The sequence below is a fragment of the Mustela nigripes genome, chromosome 10, assembly GCF_022355385.1.
Source record: "Mustela nigripes isolate SB6536 chromosome 10, MUSNIG.SB6536, whole genome shotgun sequence".
Taxonomy (NCBI): domain Eukaryota; kingdom Metazoa; phylum Chordata; class Mammalia; order Carnivora; family Mustelidae; genus Mustela; species Mustela nigripes.
The window spans coordinates 41,640,190-41,656,969 of record NC_081566.1 but is presented as its reverse complement, the minus strand read 5'-3'; the positions used below and the strand labels follow the sequence as shown (position 1 = coordinate 41,656,969).

The 16,780-nt window shown below is 54.7% G+C and overlaps 1 protein-coding gene across 16 annotated transcripts in view; it reads left to right on the top strand.

Moving 5' to 3' along the window:
• PLEKHA6 (pleckstrin homology domain containing A6) overlaps positions 1–14,126 on the top strand; it is a 141,990-nt gene extending 127,864 nt beyond the window's left edge. For all 16 annotated transcript variants that reach the window (XM_059413177.1, XM_059413175.1, XM_059413180.1 and 13 more), the window contains 7 exons: positions 1,040–1,169; positions 1,385–1,491; positions 2,783–2,977; positions 4,005–4,172; positions 4,274–4,407; positions 4,955–5,100; positions 10,238–14,126. In XM_059413177.1, the coding sequence (XP_059269160.1) occupies positions 1,040–1,169; positions 1,385–1,491; positions 2,783–2,977; positions 4,005–4,172; positions 4,274–4,407; positions 4,955–5,100; positions 10,238–10,290 (933 nt within the window). In that variant the 3' untranslated portion in view covers positions 10,291–14,126. The remainder of the gene's footprint in view (positions 1–1,039; positions 1,170–1,384; positions 1,492–2,782; positions 2,978–4,004; positions 4,173–4,273; positions 4,408–4,954; positions 5,101–10,237) is intronic.
• Positions 14,127–16,780: the final 2,654 nt, after the last annotated feature.

Here is a 16,780-nt window from a genome sequence, read left to right as displayed (position 1 = left end):
CATGCCCGGGGTCCTGGGCAGCTCCTGGCTGTGAGCGGTGGTGTGCCCCACTTCCTCCCAGTGCGAGCAGGCGAGAGAGATCAAGGGACCTGCCATGGCTGGTGCCATTGCAGTCCCTTCCTGTCCACCTCAGACCCTGGTCCTTCCATACTGTCTGTCTCTCTGCCTTTCCTGTGTCCTCTTGGGTTTCATCGGCCCTGGGCTATAAGCTGCCCTGTTCTGGCTCCCCAGCCTCCCTCCCCAGGACGGAGGTGCAGTTAGGGAAGAGGTTGCGGGTGGGTAGTGCTGCGTCTAAAACTGGGCGCCATGTTCTCATCCCGGCTCAGCTGCCAAGACGCACGCAGCCCCTGAGGGGCTGGCTGCCGCTGAGCGGGGCGGAGAGGCAGGGTCACCTCCGCTTTCCAGACGAGGGGAGGCAATGGGGCTCACCCATCTCTGTCACTGGCCTCGGGCTCAGTCTTTCTGTGTGTCCCTCACGAAGACTTAGACCCTTTAGCTGTCCCGTGGGAGTGTAGAGGGGGCGCCGGTGGTGTCTGAGGCCCCTTCTAGTTCCATGATTCTGCAAGCCCTCAAGCTAAGTGTGCACTTCTGCCCCCCAGAATCTTGGTACCAAAGCCCACCTGGTTCTCTTGCTCAGGTTTTGGGTGGGCCCCTGACAGAATCCTCAGAGAACCTCATTCTTGTAGCCCTCCCCCTCCAGCCATTCCTTCTGTCTGGTGCACAGCAAGTCTGGGCTTCTTGGCCCTGCCAAAAGGCCTGGTCAGGTTGAGGGGCCTCTCTGTGGGCCTCGGCTGAGGGCCTCCTGGAAGTCCTGAGCCCTCACTGCACGAGAAGAGCCAACATAAGCCGGCCTTAAGGTGGCCCGGGTGGGAGGCTCCACAGCGTCCCTGCCCACTTCCCAGCAGGCACACTCAGAGTTTCCTCTTCCTGTGTTTTCAAGGCTCTGTGCTCCAACCATTGAAACCAAAGAAACATCCCTGAGGGCCAAGTTCCCAGCAGTCCCTACAGCGTGGGCCATCTTCTCATTTTTTTCCCCCAGCTCAAGGCAAGCCATGAGCAGAACAAGAAAGACCCCCACCAGACCTCACCCCTGGACACCGCTAGAGACATCAACCTTGTGCCCACCAGGCAAGAGGTGGAGGCAGAGAAGCAGGCAGCTCTCAACAAAGGTACTTCCTATCCCATCCTGCCCTAGAAGGAAAGCCAAGGGTCGGAGAGAGCCCAGAGAGATGCTCCTTCACAGCCAAAGAGAGCGAGTACGCACCCATCCTGGGCCTTTCCTCTCTGCCACAGTGGGGACTGGGCCTCCCTGGAGAAGCAGGCTCCCCGTCTCCCTGCCCCACTGTTCTCAAGAAGGCCCACTGGCCATTCTGTCTCCCTACAGTTGGCATTGTGCCTCCTCAGACAAAGTCGCCCGCTGATGAAGAGCTAACGCCGTTAAGGGTGGTGAGAAGGAGTGCCGACGGGCTCACCAATGGACTGTCCTCCCGGGTAAGCACAGCCTGTGGGCCCGGGCGGGCCTGAGTTGCTCTGGGGGCCCAGGAGCCTTTGTGTGTCCCCCGCATCTGTCCACCATTGAAGAAACCCAGACCTGGAGGAGGAAGGCAAGATAAATGGGAGGATGACCAGAGCCCCAGTGGAGAAGTCTTCCATCAGGGAGACATGGCAAGGGACAAGGGACAAGGAAGATACGCATAAGAAAGAATAATTAACAAAATTATTATTTTTTAAAAAGATTTTATTTCTTAATTCGAGGGAGAACGAGCATGAGCAGGGAGGGGGCTGCAGAGGGAGAAGGGAGAGGCAGACTTTCCTGATGAACAGGGAGCCCGATGTAGGCTCCCAGGACCCTGAGATCATGACCTGAGTGGAAGGCAGACGCTCAACTGCCTGAGCCACCCAGGTACCCCTTATAATAGTCTATATTATAATGTATACTATATAATAATGAAATGATTATAATGTGCCAGCGATGAACTACAAATCCAGCAAAAATCAGTGATCAGAGTCAAAGGGGCGGACCTAAGGCAGTAGACTCATTTCTTAGGGCTTCTGGGAAATGAAAAAGCCCCCCAGACTTGGGGGTTTGAAACAAGAGGAAGTGGATTCTCTCACAGTTGCAGAGGCCAGAAGTCCAAAATCGAGGTGTCCCCAGGGTTGGTTCCTGGGGAGGCTCCTAGGGGGCTTCCATCCCATGCCCGTCTCCCAGCGTCAGGTGTTGCTGGGCGTCGCTGGTGTTCCTCGGCTTATGGACAAAATGCCCCAGTACCTGCCTGCACCTTCACATCACCTTCTACCCTGTGTCTTCCGTCCTGTCCCTTACAAAGACACCTAAGACTGGACGCAGGGTCCATTCCAATTCCCGACGCTCTCCTCTCGAGATCCTTACCTTAACCACACCCACAAAGACCCTATTTCCAAATCAGGTCACATTCACAGGTTCTAGGGGGTTAGACTGTGCCCATGTGTTTTAGGGGCCTTTTTTATTTTTAAGATTAAAAAAAAATTATTTATTTGACAGAAATCACAAGTAGGCAGAGAGGCAGGCAGAGGGAGATGGGGAAGCAGGCTCCCTGCGGGACTCAATCCCAGGACCCTGAGATCATGACCTGCGCTGAAGGCAGAGGCTTCACCCTCTGAACCACCCAGGCACCCCATTAGGGGCCATTCTTTAACCCACCACAGACAGGCTTCCCAGAGAAGGGACATGGAAGGCATTAGGGCAGATGAGGAAGCGGGAGTGGGGGATGGGCACCCGTCAGAGCCTGCTCTCCCCTTGCAGCAGGAGCGCCCCAAGAGTGCCGTGTTCCCCACTGAGGGCAAGGTCAAGATGAGTGTGGAGGAGCAGATTGACCGCATGCGGAGGCATCAGAGCGGCTCTATGAAGGAGAAGCGGAGGAGCCTGCAGCTCCCGGCCAGCCCGGCCAGCCCAGCCAGCCCGGCCCCCGACCCCGCTGCCCGGCCCGCTTACAAAGTGGTAAAGTCCTCCCAGCCTCCCTCAGGCCGGGCGGGGCATCTACCCAACACGGAGCTCCCCCAGTCCATGACCAGCCTGGACTGGAGCCGCTGGGGGCGGGGGGGCATGAGAGATGGGCCTGGGAAGGACCCAAGCTGGGCACCTGGGAGAACGGGGGGAGCCTTCTCCCCACTAGGCGGAAGATACATGGTGGCAAAGTGTTCCTTGTATGTGTTTAAAGAAAAATAATTCACAAAAGGGAGTGTGTTGATTGTTTCAGTTGAAATGAATGATAGAAAATTCAGTTAATAGAGCATAGTGCAAAATTCAGCACCCAGGGAGAGCCGTCACTCACACGTGTTTCTAGAGCATTTTCCGTGTGTTTCTGTGTAGACCCTGGGATGGGTCTACTGAAGAGGGTTGTCATAGGGCCCTGCCACGTGGCGCCATGTGGTTCTCGAATCTCACGTTATTTTGTTTAGTTCTTTCAGTTCCCAGGTTAGGAATTACCACCCCTGTCTTAGATGTAGGGAAACGAAGTCAGGAGAAATTCAGGACTCCTGCGCCACATGGCTGTTGAGTGTGGAGCTGGGAGTAGCCCCAGGCATCTGCCTTTTTTCTTTCCACCACATTTCAGAAATATCATTTCTGAAATGATTCAGAAATAACATTTCAGGAACATCAGGATTAAAAGTCCTACCCTCAAAGGGTTTACAGTCTCCTGGGTGGATTGGAGCTTCTGTAACAGGAATCCACTAATCCAACTGCCTAAGAGAGATGGCGCAGACTGAACACAGGGTCCAGCCAGATGGGAAGTAATGAGTCCCTGAGACAGGCATATTGATGACATTTGGCCTTTGCAGGTGGGCAGGCTTTGGACAAGCAGCGTGGCAGGAGGCTAGCTGTCCCACAGTGGGAACAGCGGGGTGGCAGCCAGATCGGCGTGATGAATGGGGACAGCAAGGACACAAGCCTGCTTAGGGCTGCCTGGAGGGATGGGCAGCAGGGGACAGAGTCCCCGTGTGGTCATGATGGCACTGTCCCCTAGGTGCGTCGTCACCGTAGCATCCACGAGGTGGACATCTCCAACCTGGAGGCAGCCCTGCGGGCGGAAGAGCCTGGTGGGCAGGCCTACGAGACGCCGAGGGAGGAAATTGCCCGGCTTCGCAAAATGGAGCTGGAGCCCCAGCACTACGATGTGGACATTAATAAGGAGGTGAGTGAATTCCAGGAGGGCAGAGGGGGAGAAAGCCTGGGGATGGGGGTGGGGTGGGGGGAGGGGACGGAACGGAGATGGTGACCTTGGTCCCTCCCCAGCTCTCCACACCAGACAAAGTCCTCATCCCTGAACGGTACATTGACCTGGAGCCTGATACTCCCCTGAGCCCCGAGGAGTTGAAGGAGAAGCAGAAGAAGGTGGAGAGGATCAAGACGCTCATTGCCAAGTCCAGGTAATGTGCTGGGTGAACTCCTCTGTCCGCCCTGGCACCTGGGACACTAGTGCCCTTGAATCCAGTGCCCCGCCCCATGCCAGTGGGAGCCCTGAGCCTCCCCAGCGGAGGGCAGGTGGAGAGTGGCTCAAGACAGCGGAACAGACCCAGCCCTGTGGCCGGGGCAGGGATGCTGTCATTGTGTGCCCGAAAGACCTGTCGGACGCAGGCACATGCTGTCGTCAAGACAAACTGAGGGGGTTGCCCTCTGGTGACTTCTCTTCCTCGTCAAGGCTGCCCCAGATGTTCACTCGAACCTTCTCATTCATTTTAAGACATTGCAGTGGGGGGTCCCAAAATGTGTTTTGCCAGGGTCCGTCCCACTCCCCCCTGGGGACAGCCTTGCTGGGAACCAGAGCCTGCCCACTCACAGGCCTCTGGCCACCCCGCCAACCTCAGTCCACAGGCCCCCCCCCCCCCCCCCCCCCCCCCCCCCCGGCCCCCCCCCCCAAGCCAGTCAGACCATCCTGTCCCCCCACTCCATGTCTGTGTGTCTGTGCCTCCTCAGTATGCAGAACGTGGTGCCCATCGGCGAGGGGGACCTTGTGGACGTGCCCCAGGACTCAGAGAGCCAGCTGCAGGAGCAGGAGAAGCGGATTGAAATCTCCTGTGCCCTGGCGACCGAGGCCTCCCGCAGGGGCCGCATGCTGTCTGGTGAGAGGGGCCGGGCCCCGCTCCTCCAGGGAGACCGGCTGACCAGGTGCAGGGGAGGAAGCTCAGTGCTGCGAGGGGGCCAGGGATAGAGAGACACAGGGCCAGGGAGACCTGCCTCAAGGTCAGGACGACCATTTATTGAGCACCAGGTACTGTGCCAGGCTCCGCGGGGTGCCAAGGGGCCAGAGTTGCCTCCAGGAGCTCAGAGCTGGGGTGCTCTCCTAGAGCTGCTCTAGGAAGGAACGGCCAGAAGCCCCACAGGGAGCAAGGGCGCCACTGTCCCTGGGCAGCTCAAGGAAAGGCATAGCGACAGGGCGATCCCTGAGCTTGGCTGGGAAGAATAAAGGCATCACCAGTCGCGGAGTGGGCCCAGGCATTGCAGGGTACCCTCTCCCTTCCCCTTCTGGCTGCGTGCAAATAGGAGGTGACAGAAGGGCAGGCGGCCAGAGGTGAGAGTGAGCCAGTCATCACCCTGGCTACTGATCCAAACCCACTTCTCTGCTAGGAAAAGATGAGCATGAGGAACAGACTTCACGCTGATACAAAAGCTAGAGGGTTCCGACCAGTCCCTGTGAGGTTGAGGTCAGCCTGAGCTATGGCCCCAGAGAAGGTGAGACCAGAATCAGGAAGAATAGAAGAGGGTCTCTTAATGGGGGGGGGGGGGGGGGCAGTGAAGGATGGAGGAAAGGCAGTGGTTACATGATGAAGCCCAACGGGGAGGGGGGTGGAATGTGTCCCCCTCCTCAGGACCAAAGGTGATTAGGGCAGAGAAGGAGAGGGAGAGCTTAGAAGGCCAGTCCAGAGAGATGCCCGGGAAGGATGCCAGGTTTGCAAGGAGGAGGAGGCAGAGAGACAGGTGTGCTGGCCCTCAGTGACGGTAGCCAGGGCGAGGGGTCAGCCACGGGCAGCTCGGGACTGTGGCCAGAAGCCCGGCAGAAGGGATGGCGTTTCATTTTGGTGCTCAAGAGGGGTTTGAATTCTGGCTTCCGGGAGAGGACTCTACGTCCTCATCTGTAAAATTCAAATCAAAATACCCGCGTGGCGGTGTGAGCGATGGCGACGATGAATGCTCAGCGCCCAGCACAGTGCCTGGCACTCAGTAAGTGGTCACTCAGTGCTAGCCCGATGTGGCCGCGGCGGTGCTGGTGACGGCAGGAGGACTCGTTGACCTACCAGTAGCTGGAGTGGAAGGAGGCTCTGTGTGCGGTTTTTCTCGCTAATTTAAATGTGGATATTTTTAGAAACCAGAGGGTTTCGGGCTACAGCAAAGGGAATTTACGCCTTAAGGAAGAACCTACTGGTGGTCAGGGTCTAAGGGACATCTAGTGGGCGGCCAGGGAACGCCGCTGGAGGTATTTCAGAGAGAGGCTGTTGGCTGGGCTGGAGCTGAGGACAAGAGAAGGGATGGGCTTCCAAAGGCGGCAGGACAAGTTTGGGCTGCACGGAGGCCTCAGGCCCACCTCTCTGTAGTTTAGCTATAAAATGAACTCGAATCTTCCAAAGATCAAATTCCTCCTGCTCTGGGCAAAAGGCAACTTCCTGTTTCAAGGGTTAGCGCACACAACACTGTTTTTAAAACTTCCCTCTGCCCTCAGTCCAGCCCCTGGCTCTCTCTCCTGTCATTTCCCAGCCAAAGGTTCCATGAAAACAAAACCCAGTCTGGCCTCTCAGATTTCCCTCTCGATACGCACCAGCTTACGTTTCAGGGTCTGTGCGCTGAAAGTAAACCGTCATTTTGCTTTTGCCAAAACCCCAACTATTTAAAAAATGGCATAGCAGGGCCAGACCTCAGACTTAGCCCACGGTCCCCGCTGCCCCTTGGCCTCTGGCCCAGATTCCCAGAGCTGCAGCTCTGCCCGGGCCAGCGAGGACTGTGTGTGGGCACGGGTTTAAGCCTGGGACCGTGCGTGTGGGAGTGCCAGGTGCAGGTCGTCAGGACAGCGCGGCGTGCACAGGGTGGGGAGGCCATGCCCGAGAATGCCTGTGTGGCGTGCATGACGGGGTCAGGAACACTTGTCGGCAGACCCAGAGCGTGCAGACTCATGGAGGAGGTATAGGGGAAGACGCGGCAAGTGTACGTTTGTACGCGTGGCACGATGTCGTGTGCAGTGGCTATACTGGGGGTCGTTTGTAGAGGGACGCGCATTTGTGTGTATTCAGGTGCATGTTTGGAGAGGACGTGTGAGTGCAAATACAGAGCTAGGTGTGTGTATGTCTGCAGAATGTCTACGAACGTTGTGGGGAGATCACTCTGAGTACAGGAGGGATTTAGCAAGCTGTTGGAGTTTACATACGTGTATGCGAGTGTACAGCTTATGGATGGAGGCAGTGTTGATGAATGCACGTATTTCTGCGGGACTGGCTTGTTCTGCAGTCTGAGGACGGATAAAACACATTTGTGTCTGCATTGTGCATGGCGAATACATTGCGATATTTGTGAACACGTATCTGTGTGTGCAGGAGGGAAGAGAGCAGGTCTCATGAAGGGCCAGGATGAGCGAGCAGGTGTGATCAATGATTTATGGACACAGACGAGATTGTACTCGCGGACCCACGGTTATCATATCACACCTGTCCAATACATAGCTGCTACGTATGTGAATTTTAACTATTTCACCTCTATTCGCACCTTCGAAGCGAGCTGATCTAAGTGTACGATACTGGCTTCAACCCGACTGGAACTGGAACATTTCCCTTTTATTGAGGGTTGTATTTATTTATTTATTTATTTGGAAGAAGAGAGAGAGAGCAGGGGGAGGGGCAGAGGGAGAGGGAGAGGCAGGTTCTCTACTAAGCAGGGAGCGTGATGTGGGACTTGATCTCAGGACCCCAGAATCATGACCTAAACTGAAGGCAGACACCTAACTGACTGAGCCACCCAGGCACCCCGTAAATTTCAACTATTTCAATAGATATATTCCTAATATGTACTTAGAAATTTTCTGCCTTCATAAAGAATTTATATTTAACATAATTCATCTTTCTTGCTCTTGTTTGTTTAGTATCATTATAAATACCCTTCTTCTGCCCATCCGTTGAAGGGATGCCCTTGGGGCTGTAGTTGGTACAGACCACAGCTCTATGCTAAGTTCTCCCAAACTGCTATGCTTTTAAAGGTATTCTATCTACTTTTTACAAAAGACGTTTTTGCCTCGGTTGTGCCTTTTTCTAGCTATCAGTGGGCCTGCCGAGTCCGTTTTCTCCCCTGATTTCTGTTTCTGATCTCCCATGGGGTAGACACCCAGCAGGTCAGCTCCTCAGAAGTGTGTAGAGGTAAAGAGAAACTGGCCTCCCGAGAGCTCGTCTGTGCATAATTGTAAGAGCCTCACGGCACGCGTGTTGCCATCGATATTTGGCTTTCTTGAAACAGCACTGGCTCAGTTTTTGACTTTTTGACTGTTTTAGAAGTCAAAGTTGCCAAACAACTAACCACTGGGTCCGCGATACAGACATACGCACAGACATGTGTTTCGAAAGCGTTTGTGAATGTATTTGAGTGTGACGTCACACGTGCGTTGGGTCCCGTGGAAGAGTTCGATTTGGAAGTACACAAACACACATATCTGAGTTGTGGGCAGCAAGCGTGGAAAACTGTTGGATCCCATGCTCGAAGTCTGTATTCTGTGTGGGCAGATACAGCTTCCTGCTCACGAGAAAGGTCCATGTCTTGTGTCCATCTGTGGCTGTGTGTGTGTACGCGATGGGAGTGCACAGAGGGCAGGGAGGTGTTGGGGTCCAGGGCAGGGTGGAGTGCAAGGGGCTAGGAAGTTGGATGCCAGGATCCTTCTGTTGGAGGAAACAGTATGACCCTGGCTGAGGTCTGGTTCTCCTCTGAGGCCCTGTGAACACGTTCTCTCTGCCAGTCTCTAGCCTCACAGCCGCCCTGAGTTGCGCCCGAGTCTGCAGACTGCAGAGAGCTCACCCCTCCTTCTAGGATCCCCCCCTCCCCACTGACCTTCCACTTTGCTCTTCTCAGCATGGAATCATAACGATCATAGAGTAAAATCCATTAATTCAAATGTCACCACTTTAAGGTTCGTAATAATTTGTTCAGGGGCGGACCAAAGTTTGCCCTTTCCGGATTGATAAAGAGGGGGTCCCCAGGGATAGCGGGGGACTATGTTTCTGAGACCGCATGCTGGTCTAAGTTCACAGTCCCAGCCCTGCGGAAGCCTCAGTTTCCATGGAGGTGATACCCGTGGTGATAACTCGGATCTAGTCGCCCAGCGGGGCCTGATGATCGGGGGTAGTGTGGTTTTCCTGCACTGTTCATCACCCACGGTAGCTCGGTGGGTAAGGAGCCATCAGCTGCTCTGCTCCGTCTCCACAAACGAGCGGAGCCTTGGCCCGGAGAGGCTGGCCTTGCCCACAGTCACACTGGTTCTCAGCAGAGCCTGCAGTGGCCCGGTCTCCTCCTCGGGGGCCCTGGGCCCCTCCGCGGCGCCTGGGACCGAGGCCAGCTCCGCCTCAGCTCTCCTCTCTGCTTGCCTCCTGCCTGGCTCCCCGCCTGGGGCAGGGCCTCGCTTGCTCTGGGTGCCCGGCCTCCCCACCCCTGCCACCACCACCCACCCCTATTCACCTCCCCGTTCATTTCCGTTTCCCCGCCCCAGTGCCCCTGTGCAGCTCCCCCTCTCAGCCCTCCCTCCATCCGCTTGAGCCCGCAGCATCCCCATCCCTGTCCCTGTCCCAGTCCCTGTGCAGTGCTGGGCCAGCACCAGCTGGCGGGGCTGCCTCTTGGATGTCGCGGCGCTGGTAGGTTTTGCTTCTCCAGAAGCAGGCAGGGACAGAGCTGAGGCCTCTCCTATCCCACTGTCCGCCAGCAAGCCTGTTGGGATACACAGCAGTCCTGCCTCAGAAGCTCCCAGATAACCCCCAGATCTTCCTGTAAATGACAATACCAAAGGCAACAGCGGCCAAAGGCTGTGTGCCTCCCTTTCCCCTAATACACAGCCGCTTGGTACCAGGCACTTGAAAAAGAGCATGGACTTCCATTCATGGGTTCCCCACTCAGGGCTGGGGGCATGGGGCAGGTTTCCACAGGGTTCTACAAGAAGAGACTTCTGTCTCCTGGGGAAGCTGGGTTGGAGCTGTCCCTCCACCAGGACGCGCCTTTCTGACCCGTTTCTCTTCTCTTCAGTGCAAGCTCTGGCCGAGGCCAACGCCATGAAGCCCCACAGAGCCACGTTCTGAAGGCCTCCTCTGCCCCCGGAGGTCCCGGTTCCCCCACCCTGGCCCCCTGCCCCTGCGCTCCCGTGGGGGTGCTGCAGGGAGCCAGGCTGGGGCCCGGGGTTGCTGCCAAGATGTGACCTCAGTGTCCACACGTCCACTACGCCCAGCCACACGCCCACCACCACCACATGGTGGCCTTAGGCCGGGGCCCGAGATGCTGGGCAGACAGCACCTCCTGGCTGGCACCCGAGTCCTGAGGGGCTAGGCCTGGCCCTGGCTGGTGGGGTGACAGCTTTACTGGAACATTTCCTGAGGAAGAGGATGCCCTGGTGGGGAAGACGCTCTGGGCTCTCTAGGGGAGCACTAGGGTGAGGAGAAGATGGATGCTTTTGCCTCTTCCGGCCCCTCCTGACGCTGAGGACGGTACCTGCCATCTGGTCCTTCCCCGCCGCCCCACCCTGCTGCCCCAACTGCACCCGGGACTCGGACACGTCTCTGCTGATGGTTGCTCCCTGGGGGTCCAGTGGAGACTGACCACGCTGCTTGAGCCAAAGACAAGATGACAAGAGCTGGGGAGAGGCTTCTTGGCTCCCAGAGGGCACAGTGCTGGCTATGGGTAGAGAGCGGCACGCAGGTCTGTGCAGTGTCTGCGGACAGGTTGAGAAGGGGAAGGAGAGAGAGAGGGAGAGATGGAGGCAAGTGGGAGGACAGGGAAGCGGCAGGACTCATTTGCAAATAAGAGGGTGAGGTGGAGGTGGAAAGGGGTGTGGGATGGATGGGTTTCCCCAGGATGGAGCCTTAGCTTAGTGCCAAGTACAGAGCCAGCCTGTCAGCCCTGCTCCTGCCCCTTGTCCCCCAGATCCATGGGCCTGTGCATCACTGGCCCCTGGAGGACTGACCGGCGAGCACGTGGTGACCTTCAGCTGCAGCCGTGGGGACGAAGGCGGAGGGATGTGGTGTGGGTGTGCGGGTAGGAAGATGGCCCTTTCTGGATCTAGGCCCAGTGTCTGCCTCCCCTTCCGTAGCTCAGGGGCAGAGAGAAGGACCTCTGTCACATAAGGTGTCATCAGCCTTGGGGTCTTTCCTAACCATGTTCAGGACGTTTGCTTGCACCCCTTCCCCGGGAATGCGCTGGGGGTCAGCTGGGAGAGTGCCCCGGAAAGGAAATGCAGCCTTAATCTGGGGGGCTAGGTTCTAGGGCCCCACGCCGCGTCCCAGGCATCCCCAAGGAGGACCAGGTGAGGCTCTGCGGAAGGGCTGCCTTCTGGTCTGGCTGTCTCACCATCCGCCTACCCGGGGAGGCCAGCGGAGGAGACGCAGAAGCAAAGCTCACGTTTTCTTCCTGGCCCCTCATCTGGGGAGGATGGTAGCCAGGGAGGAGGGAAGGGAGAGAGTGATTCTGGAAAAACCTGGGCCCCTGGGCATTCTCTTTGCCAGAGTTGCTGCCCGGAGACTTCAGCCTCCAGTGGCCCCCAAGAACAATGACTTTACCTGCCACCATGTCTTCTCCACTCCTTCACAGCGAGGGGCCAGTGACTGGTTCATTTGCAAGTAAAGATGGCAACTCATTCAACAAATATTTATCAAGCACCTTTATGTACTAAGCACTGTTCTAGGTGCTTAGGATACTGTCGTGCTTCTGAGGGATTGCAGGCTGGGGAATTCCATTTCCCTTTTAGCAGATTTTTTGAACATGAACCTTGGCTATGTTTCCCATTTAGAACCGCTCAAGCACCCCACACCTGTTTTTTCCTCCCGCACAGACCAGCAGGTGGGATTGGCGCACTCTCTCTTTCCAACACCTTTCTCCATCCACAAGAAATAGCCTTTCGGGGCCTCCATGCCTTTCCCTTTCTTTGTCCTTTTTTTTTTTTTTTTTTTTTAAGTGATATTTTTAGAAATACATGTGAAATACCAAGGATCAAGGTCTGCACCTTTGCCACCTTTCTCTCACCTCTTATTTCATAAAGCTGGGTCTTTATGTTGCTTTACATGCCTTAATATATGTTTTATGAAGATTATACATATTATAGATCTATACATAATATATATATTTGTTTGGGCGTCTGATCCTTTCCCAGAACTCCTGCCCGGGCCCATTTTCCCTCCTTGACATCCCATACCACTCCCAAGCCTGTGTCAGCCACACCCCATGCCTTTTGATCCAAAGAAGGGGAGAGGACGGGCTTATTTTAAGACAGATCTATTTTATGCTTTTGTTATAAAAGCAAATCTATTTTCAAAATGTGCAATGTCTGAATGGAATCAGCAAATGATACGAGGAGATTGGGCAGCTGCCTCTAGGTCCAACCCCCCCCCCCCCCTGAGCTTCCTTCTCCCATCCCCTAGTCTGCAAAGGGCTGGTCCCCAGAGCTCACCCAGAGAGCATCTTAAGAGGACAGGATACTCTCTTGGACGTCCTGGTCTAAGGATTTGATTACACTGTCAACCCTCGACGACCCTCTAGGGTTACGGGATATGAATCCTCTCAAAGGAAATGTTTACAGCTGTGTGCACAAAAGTACACCCTTGCGGGCACCCACCCCCACCCCAGTGTGCTCCAGGACCACCTCCCGTCACCAGTCTGCTGGAAAGGGCAGACAGAATGGCAGCCTATCCCAAACGCCACCAAGAATTTAACTCCTCGACGGAGCCAGGATACAGTGCGCGCGAATGCCAAAGGAGACGGCTCGGGCTCACAGGTCCTTCAGCACAGACACATGCAAGTTCCTTGGACTTCTCACACTCCTTGATCCTTTTCTGGTCTGGGTCACATCTGCGACATCTGTCTCCCTCTGTGACCTTTCCTCTGGGGGGCTGTTGCTAACTAAGGGGGATGGTAGCTCCGTCTGGCATCCAGACTGCAGAGTCAGCTTCTGGGCTGAAGCCAGTCCCACGGACAAGGGGGCATCTCAGCCTTGCCCAAGAACCCCCCAGGACCGTCCTCTGGTGGACTGCCACCGGGGTGCTGAACTCTGCCAGCTCAGCCTTCCGAACTGCTTAGTGGCTGACAAAATAGGCAGGGGGCTCTTGCCTTGCAAGGATTTGGGCAGAATGGAAGTCTTTTGTCTAGATCTGGAATCAAGGGTTTGGGACCGTCACAGAGCTCCCAGCCAGCATCTGAAGCTTGACCTCCCAAGCCTGGCACCCTCGTGCCACCCTAGAGCATGTTGTTATGAAAGAACGGGGCCCAGATGGAGGCCCGGTGCGAAGGGAACCACGGGGGGGATGGCCCTGGTTGCTACTCTGGGGCCTTGCCAATTAGCACATTACCTCCCTGATCAATAACCAAGAGGCTGTAATCAAATACTGCTACTGTCACTTTAAAGCTTTTCTGAGGTCGCAAACTGTGCACACTTGCTCTCCTGCCTTGGTGAGAGGCATGTTCTTGGGGCAGGCTGACTATAGCAAGACGGAATCGATTCCCTTCCCCTTTAGGCACCCCTTACCTGGCAGCTCTTAAAACTAAGGAAAATACGAAATATACATATATATACATATATCTATTTATGCACATACAGGGGCCAATTTGATCTGCTAGTATTAGACAATAAACCATACAAGGAAATGTATGATCTCAGTGTCTTTATTTAGTATAAAAGTGACCTTAGAAGAAAAGTTAAGGTTAGCCAAACAGAGGACATCTCTGTTGGGGACCAAACATCTGTAGTGGCCCCATAGCATCTTTCTAGCCAACGAGCCCCTCCCCGGGGAGGAGCATCCTGACTGACAGGTGAGCGCCTGTGTCCCCGCTCCCCAGCATTCTTTTTAGATATAGGTACTAAAGAATCCCGGTGAGCTCTGCATTTGTATCTTGCAAGTTTGTATAAACCCAATACAGGAAATAAAATGAATGGTTTGTACAAGCGGCGTGTGTCTCACACTCTGTCCGTGACTGCCTGTGGCTATGGCTGAACTTGTGGCTCATGGCAGTTTCCAAGCTTGGCAGAAAAGGGGAGAAGGTCTGCGGTCGGGCTTCCCCCTGACCGAAAGCCAAAGCTGGGTCCGCGGTATGCTGCCCGCCATGGTCAGCTCCTTTGTCCAGGTAATCCCAAATCAAGGCTTGTTCCAAAGTCCGGTGTAATGAAAATTATCTGAACAGTGCTCAGATCCTGGGAACCCATCGATTTGTCTCTGAGACGGAGGGCAGAAATGTAGGAGAATAAATTTAATTCTTAGGCTTTCTTGATGACTATACCATGGCCTATATTTCTGCCTTGGGGTACAAGAAGGGGTGTATGATTTGGCAAGGGGCATCAGAAAGGCTGCACAAATTGTTCTTTTTTTTTATTTATTTATTCATTTGACAGATCATAAGAAGGCAAAGAGGCAGGCAGAGAGAGAGAGAGAGGAAAGCAGGCTCCCCACTGAGCAGAGAGCCCGATGTGGGTCTCGATCCCAGGATCCTGAGATCATGACCTGAGCCGAAGGCAGAGGCTTAACCCACTGAGCCACCCAGGTGCCGCGGGAAAGCAAGGCTCTTCTAATTCCCGATTTTACCTCAGTCTGGTTCTAAGGGCTGATTTCGAATTCTGGACATCTGTTGTCATTCCTAAAGAGCTAATGGAATGTGTGTGTGAGTGTGAATGGGTGTAAATTGTTTGCGTGTGTCTGTGTTCAACACATAATACTATATTGGGGGTTTTGTGACATCCCCAGGCGAGCTATACACCGTGATGTCCTATACTATATTGGGGGTTTTGTGACATCCCCAGGCGAGCTATACACCGTGATGTCCTTTGTGAATCAGACAGAATGGGGACTGATGCAGACTCACGACAGAGGCCTCTCCGGGGCTGGAGGAGGGACACGGAACCCCTCATGGCTTTCCAGAGCCTGCGTCTCTATCTGCAGCGCCCTCAGGGCCTGAGCCAGAGGCTTGACGAGGCGGGGTGTGAACACCGGGCACCGCTGGGTGTCGCTGTCCGCACAAACAAGGCCCGGCTCCTCTCCACTAACAACTGCCCGAGATCTTGGCCTGCTCCAGCTCCTGACCCAGATCAGTGCTCTGATCAAGGCGGGCTGGGGTTGTAAAAGGGGGCAGTAGTCAGGAAATGTCGAGGACAAAGCACCTAGCAGAATGCCCTGAAAGGAGTGGCGCTCTGTAACAGTGTGGTCCTGTTTTGTTCTGGGGGAGGTGCACGAAGACAGGTTCAGGCAGACAACCAGGCTTCAGATCCTGCTGCTGCCACAGACCTGGGGCCACACCACATCCCCCTCATCCCTGAGCCTCCGCTGCGTCCTGCTCCTGCTCCTTCTAGCTGCCTGAAGATGGGCCACGTCACTAAAATTCTTGACCTCAGTTTCCTGGTCTGTGAAATGGGGACATTACCACCTTATGGAGCCCTCAAGAAAGTCAGATGAGAAAATAAATGAAAAAAAACCCATTGAAAAGTCAAGTTCATGCACAAATGTGAGGAGGAGGTGGTGGCATGGCAGACGCCCCTGGGCCACCAGCTTCAGGGGCACGATGAGTGAAAAGAGAGACCAGACCGTCTCCCAATGTTCCCTTTCGCTGCCTCCACCGCCTTGGATGAAGACCTTTCCAGGGACCTCACCCTCCAGCTCTGTGAGGTGCCCCTGCCCACCTCTGTTCCTCCAGCTCCAGCCTTCCAAGGCCTACGTCGTCCTCCCTGGAGTTGCCCCATGAAGGCGCCCCTCTCCAGGACTGTGGGCTCTGTGAACAAGTCCCTTTAGGCCCAACTCCAGCAGCACCTGCCTTTGGAGAATCAGGCCCCCAGGGCCCCATCTGGGGAGAGTTCGATTCTTCCAAGCTCACAGGTGAGCTCCTTGGGGGTTGGGGAGGGGAAGTTTTGCTAACTGTTACTGTATACACCTGTGGGAGCAGTTTAGAACCACATTTGAGGGGGGGCATCTGGGTGGTTCAGTGGGTTAAGCCTCTGCCTTCAGCTCAGGTCATGATCCCAGGGTCCTGGCATCAAGCTCCAAATTGGACTCTCTGCTCAGCAGGGAGCCTGCTTCCCTTCCTCTCTCTGTGCCTGCCTCTCTGCCTACTTGTGATCTGTCAAATAAATAAATAAAATCTTAAAAAAAAAAAAAGAACCACATTTGAGAGCAGATGTCTTTCATATAACAGCATTTAATAGTATACTATAGTATCCTAATATAGCAATATGAATAATAATACTAATTATCATAACTATACTACAAGAGTAATAACAGTGGCTCGTCAGGTGCTTACTCTGTGCCTGGTACCAGTTCTGTGCATTACTCATCAGTCCTCATTCTAGCTCTGTGTGATAGGTACTAGTACCATCCAAGACACTGAGGTGCCAAAAGGGTAAATTAAAATGTCTAAGGTCTCACGAAGCTGTGATGAAGCCCAGAGCACTCAGACTTCAGAGCCCAAGCTTCTAACCAACCAACAGTTTAAATGGGCTCCGATGGGGGTGGAGGAATAATGTCCCCCTAGGGAGAATTTTGGAAATTTGCAGGGAGCTGAGATAGTTATCTCAGTGACAAGACTCAAGTGCAAAGCTCTTACTGGCAG